At 34.5% G+C, this 6,313-nt stretch overlaps 1 protein-coding gene across 1 annotated transcript in view; it reads right to left on the bottom strand.

Annotated features, from left to right (window-relative positions):
- LOC106459492 overlaps window positions 1–6,313 on the bottom strand; it is a 46,819-nt gene that overhangs the window by 11,839 nt on the left and 28,667 nt on the right. The window contains exon 4 of the mRNA XM_022385996.1: window positions 2,952–3,145. Within this exon, the coding sequence (XP_022241704.1) occupies window positions 2,952–3,145 (194 nt within the window). The remainder of the gene's footprint in view (window positions 1–2,951; window positions 3,146–6,313) is intronic.

The raw sequence follows: 6,313 nt of genomic DNA, 5'->3' as shown, positions 1-6,313 counted from the left end.
GTGTAGCGTTTGTGCTTAACTTCAAACAAACTAGTATTTTCAGCGACAATTTTATTTATTGCAATAACTATGTCTACACAATAAAAGTAAGGTTCTTCAGAGCGGCTATTATTTTTTAATTTCTTTTAGGTGGGAGATCCTCAGCAAGAACGTCTAAGTTCTTGAAGCCTCAAGCTAAGAAATTTGAAAACCACTGCATTTATTGATTGTAGTTGAAAAAACAAATAATTTTAATGATAGAGTAGATATGCTTCTTTACAAAAGAGCATTATTTCTTCTCAGAAGTATACAAGGTTTAGTCTCTTTTTTTTCCAGGTTAACATTCAGATTAAATAACTTAACACTGTATCTTGGCTAGTAAGTGTTTGTTATTGTGAATTATTATATTATCTAATATCTACTGTACAAATAAGTTATAAAAATACGTTGTCCTGAACAAGATTATATGTCTAATGGACTTGAAATGCGTCTAACTGTTATTCTGTGATAACAATTTGTAGGATTTATTTTGTTGTTTTATGACTTTGAAAATTTTAAACATAATATTGTTAAAATTTCCATATGAAGAAGTTTTTCTCTGAATTTGTATTATAATGAAAATTAAGAAACGGCTATTTCATTTAGGCTAGGGTCTTTGTAAACAGAATATGCATTGTGAGACGTGGGGCCTTTACAAAATATCACAAGATCGTGATACGTCAAGCAAGATAAAAAAGTAACATACCCTTAAGTAGTTCTCTCTAAAACTGTTGATGGCAATGATACATGATTCTAGTCTGTTCATTATATCGATAGACCAAGGTCATAAAACACGTGTTTCCGCGTGATGACGTGACTTCAATACTAAGTCTCGTCATGCAGTCTCGAATTCTTTGATTGAGTAACATGGTCAGCAACAAGGATTTAAAGCTGACGAAGGCTCCTTAGCTAAAATGTCACACCTTTTCAGTCATCATTTGAAACGAACGGCTTTTTTTTATTATCAAAATAGTCGAAGAAACTGGATCACGACAATCCTATTCAACCATATACCCCTTCCAGCGTAGCTCCAATAGATTTATGAATCTTTGGTATAAGAAGCTTACGTCCAAGTCAGTGGAAAATTCGTCATGATATATGGTTTAGGATTACTCTCACCGTCCTTCTCAGCTACTTGTTACAATATAAGTCGCAATGTTGAGGAATATACTGTACTTACAGTAATCAAAATTGGCATGATCAACGACGGAGGAAATAGTTACAAGGATCACACAATACCAGGAACATCGTTCTTATAAAGAGTGAATAACCCTCAGTGAACTTATATTATTATATTAGGTCTACTCCACGCTAAGGGATTGACTGTCATTCTTTTAATGCATTCACAGCTTAAAGTTCGGAGAGTATTTTATGTTATCAGGCTAACTAGCTCCGAAATCGAGAGCTCTACCACACGGCCACCCGAGTCACCAAGTTATATGAGACAATATCCTGATTACATGCTTCAATGACACACACACATACCTTGTGTGTTTTATAAATCTTTTATGTTTACGAAATAAACAAAATGTTTAAAACGACGCAAACTATCAAGTTATATTAAAATAAATATGAAATCCTTTTCCATACTTTGTCATAATACAATAAAAACTGATAGGTGGTAGAGTGATGATGACTGGCTATCTTTTCTATGGTCAGTTTTCAAAATTAGAGAGAGTGACATATAGTCTTAGTAACTTTACCATAAGGCCCAATGCAAATCCAACTATTAGCAAAGTAATAGTATTTTAAAATTACTGATGACAAACGCCTGGATTGAAGTCAACGCAATTTCATCACCGTTAAAAACAACTTAAGGCAAGTTTAATGATATATATATTTTAATGTGTGTGTGTTTTTTTGTTTTCACACTGAATGTGATTTGTTTTCGTATTCTACAATCATTTACCTAATAACATTTTATATCCATCCATTTAAATAATGCAATTCGTTTACGGTTTACTCTGTGAAAAAATTGACACAGTTTTATCTTTTGAACTCAAAGCTTTTCTATCAGCACACACTAAGCTGATTATAAAATGCGGGGTGAGAAATAAAGCCGCTGTACTTCGTTAAGCTCCCTTACTTTTGTTTCTTATAGTACTAACTGTACAAATAAAAAAATTTACATAAGTAATGTTATACCACTTATAACATTTCATGACAGTATTCTCAATCCAATAAAAATGTTTACATTTGGAGTTTTATTAAACTAACCTCTCGATAAAAGCCTTTAAAATTGCCTAAAACAAATTTTAAGAAGTTGAAAACTGTGTTTTCTTTCGACATCCATTGCCGTTTTTCTTTGGTTTCGACACATCGTTTTTTTGCTCCATGCTGAGTCCTTCACTAAGACTTCCCACAGTGAGCAATTATATTAAGCAACTATCATTTAACATACTAAGTAGTTAATACTTGACCTTTTATATCTCAGGAAACAGAATAGCGAAACCAGAGAGTAAGGATTCCGGCTGTTTATTCATGACTACATATCACACATTCTATCTTAGGAACTCGATGTTCTCAAATGCAAAAAAAACACAATTTTTCTTTCATTCTTATTATAAAAAACCAAATTCCACAACGCAAGAAGAATGGTACAAACACATTCTCTACTTTGTATTAACGACAGAAATAAGGTTAAGCTTCAGAATTTGTACAGTTTTACTAATATTTGGTATTTTTCAACCTGAATGGAATTTGACGTGACACATGGGCCAAGCAGCCAAGTCTCATATAACTTTCAGGTGTAGATGTCCGTAATTTAGAGCTGTTAATCAGAGGGAAGGCACACCAGCCAGAAGTATCTGCCGCCTACTAGGCTAGCCGCCCTAGTGGTATATCACGGCTCCAACCTTGGACCATTCGTTCAGCAACAATAAGTATTCCAAACCTAGGTAAGCTTTACTAGTAGAATGATATATTTGACTTACTTTGAATTCTGATCAATCGAGGAACTTGGACGGTGACTGCTGTCGGATGAGGATAGGTGGTGGTGGTGATCTCCATGCATACGTGGCCGATTGTTTATTGGTTGGCATTCACATTCAGTGTGATTAATAAAAAGCAACTTTTCCACAGCATTGTTTATGCCTACTTCCATATGGTGATTTTTAAGGTGTAGAGTCTGTAACAATAAAGATATGTATGTATTTATAGGAACTTTTCATAGAACAAGACAAAGAACGTACTAAAAACAAAACAGGCAAGGAGACTAAGGTACGTACAAACTACAATGGGGATCGGTAAAAATGTATCTAAAGTAGAAGAGGTATCTGATGAGTCCCACACAACGGTGGGGAGAAATCATCACCAGGTGCAAGCATCACACGCGACACAAACAAACAAACAGTTAGAGTAGATATGGGTGCTGAAGACTAAATAGTTTCTCATTTAAAAACTATCACTCGCCACCTGCAGCCGGTTTTATTCTTGTTTCACAAACTTATTCCTACTAAGATATACATTTTTGGATGAGTGTTATTCCGCAAGGCGTGAGAAGATAAACTTGGATAAATGATAATAAAAAATAAATTGACACGTCTAAATGAAAACGTTTTCTACTTTATTTTGTGCGACGTTTTCGAGTAGAGGCCCTTCGTCAGCCACTAAAGACCGTGTTACAATGACTAGCCTAATTCCATTGTAACACGGTATTTAGTGAAACGTCGAAACGTCGCATAAAATAAACTATAAATAAGTTTTCATTTAGACGTGTCAATTTATTCTTTAATATCATTTATTCCAAGTAAGGCATATATTGAGATCTCCAAGACATGTTTAAAGCGTCTTATGAAATTGAATTTCGAATACTTGTCTACAGCCGCTACAAATTAATTAAATATTATTAATGACGTTACTAATAACAATCACGATAGGAACCATGGTTACTCCCAACATAATGAAAGTGATTTCATGGAGTACGTTTATAACCTTTACTAATTATGTTAATATTATAGAATCAATAGCAGCAGTTATTCTTATGGATATTTAAATAATTTAAAGACTTAATTTTGTTGTCTAAATTATTGGCCAAACATCCATAATAGTTTTTTAGTGCGTTATTTTTTCACTCTGATAATAATGAAAAACAGTGAGATCGTCAGGCAGTCATCAACCTTAATTTCAGATGCCAATACTATAAAGGGGTAAACCAGAAAACTTGGCTGAGAACACGAGAACATGAGATTTTATGAAAGTAAAATCTGTAATTCAAGACTGCCATTATCCCCTCAGTATCATTTATAGTAACTTTTCACACGGAGAGTTTAAACAAGTTAACGAGCTTTTCAGTGCGTCATAAAATTTACGTGAAGACATCTTAATACTCATTTGCAAGTATCTTGTTTAAACAAGTTAACGAGCTTTTCAGTGCGTCATATAATTTACGTGGAGACATCTTAATACTCATTAGCAAGTATCTTGTTTAAACAAGTTAACGAGCTTTTCAGTGCGTCATATAATTTACGTGGAGACATCTTAATACTCATTAGCAAGTATCTTGTTTTATTTTGTTGTTTTGAAACATCCTTAATATGTTTATTCATGATGGTAGGAAAACACGTAAGTTCAAAAAATCCATTTAACTCAAAAATATGATACCCTATAACCCAAACGCTTTCGAAAGGTGGACCTTTCTTCTTCAGGGGCAATTTCAATGTGTTTATTTTACCCCATAACTTGAAATGAGGAGCACGAGGTATTAGATTTTATTAGAATTTTGTGTAGTTTGTAACATATAACTATCGCATTGAAAAAAATTCGTTGCCTTTACAGAAATAGCTTAAAAAAATAGATATAAAATTTTACAACTATACACGTATATGCTCATGTTAAAAAAAACAGGATTTTATTTCACAGTATATATATATCTTTTTACAAGAGTAATAGTGCAAAAAATTAATACACAAAAAGAAAAGACCCAAGACATTACGGTATCCAATCAGTTTATGTTTAAGCTTACATAGGATTTAATTTGTTCCCTGTGACCGCAAGTAAGAAGTAACCAATGTATTCTAACAACTACTTATCCTATATGCCTTTAAATTAAAGGTGTAAAATACTTTTGATGAATGATTGTTAGTCGACGTTTTGAAGTCTTCCGTCTTTCTTTTTCAGATGAGATATATACGTTTGATTATGCAATTCATTTTTTTTTTCATTTCTCATAGTCCTCGCGGACCGTTGAGCCGATGGCAGATCTTGCTCTGCCATCGTTTCTAAAGCTGTTTCTTACGTCAAGGATGCAACCCACTTGACAGCCTTCCCTCTTTGAAAGGACGAGCATGTTTGGTGTGACGGGGAACCGTCAGATTGCGAGTCGAGCGCCTTAACCACCTGGCCATGCCGGGCCTGATTATGCAATTACTTTAGGTAATTGCTATCGTCACCTTTGCATATATTTAAAACACTTATATCTGTCTATGTGTGTGCCAGATGTAGAGCATATATGTAGATTCAATTAGAAGAATATGTGAAATAGGCAAGTGTAGTATTATATTCATTTTTGTAACATGATAAACTGTATACTAAGTAACGCATGACTGAATGAAACTTACTTTATTCTGCAAAACATCTGTACATGTTAAACTGTAAGTATTCGCTATAGTTGTTTGTTTGTTGTGATTCACAAAGCTCCAAAATGGGCTATCGTGCTGTGTCGTGTTCACCACAGGGCTCGAGCCTCGTATTTTATCGTAATAAGCTCCTATGTTTACCGCTGAATCATGGGGTCATTCATTATATACTTTGACAATTTGTATTAGACACATACAAGAAAAGTACCAGACCCTAGTGATGTAAAATCTATCATTTTAAATTATTTCACTCAGAACCAAAGCTCTGAGCTACTTATACTCACCACCCACCGTGAAAAGTACCAGTCCCTAGTGATGTAAAATCTATCAGTTTAAATTATTTCACTCAGAACCAAAGCTCTGAGCTACTTATACTCACCACCCACCGTGAAAAGTAATTGTTGAACATTTCAGTCATTCTAAGAGCTGCTCAACAATAACATACGGTAAATCTACATTTTTATTCTTTAAATTACGTCACATTTTGAAATGTGAACAATTAGGTGATTAATTCTTAACAATTTACGGCCCGGCATGGCCAGGTGGTTAAGGCACTCGACTCGCAATCTGAGGGTCGCGGGTTCGAATCCCCGTCACACCAAACATGCTCGCCCTTTCAGCCATGGGATCGTATAATGTGACGGTCAATCCCACTATTCGTTGGTAAAAGAGTAGCCCAAGAGCTGGCGGTGGGTGGTGATGACTAGCTGCCTTCCTCT

This window comes from Limulus polyphemus, unplaced genomic scaffold, assembly GCF_000517525.1.
Source record: "Limulus polyphemus unplaced genomic scaffold, Limulus_polyphemus-2.1.2 Scaffold618, whole genome shotgun sequence".
Lineage (NCBI taxonomy): Eukaryota > Metazoa > Arthropoda > Merostomata > Xiphosura > Limulidae > Limulus > Limulus polyphemus.
The sequence above is the reverse complement of the archived record's forward strand: the minus strand, read 5'-3'. Positions and strand labels throughout refer to the sequence as shown.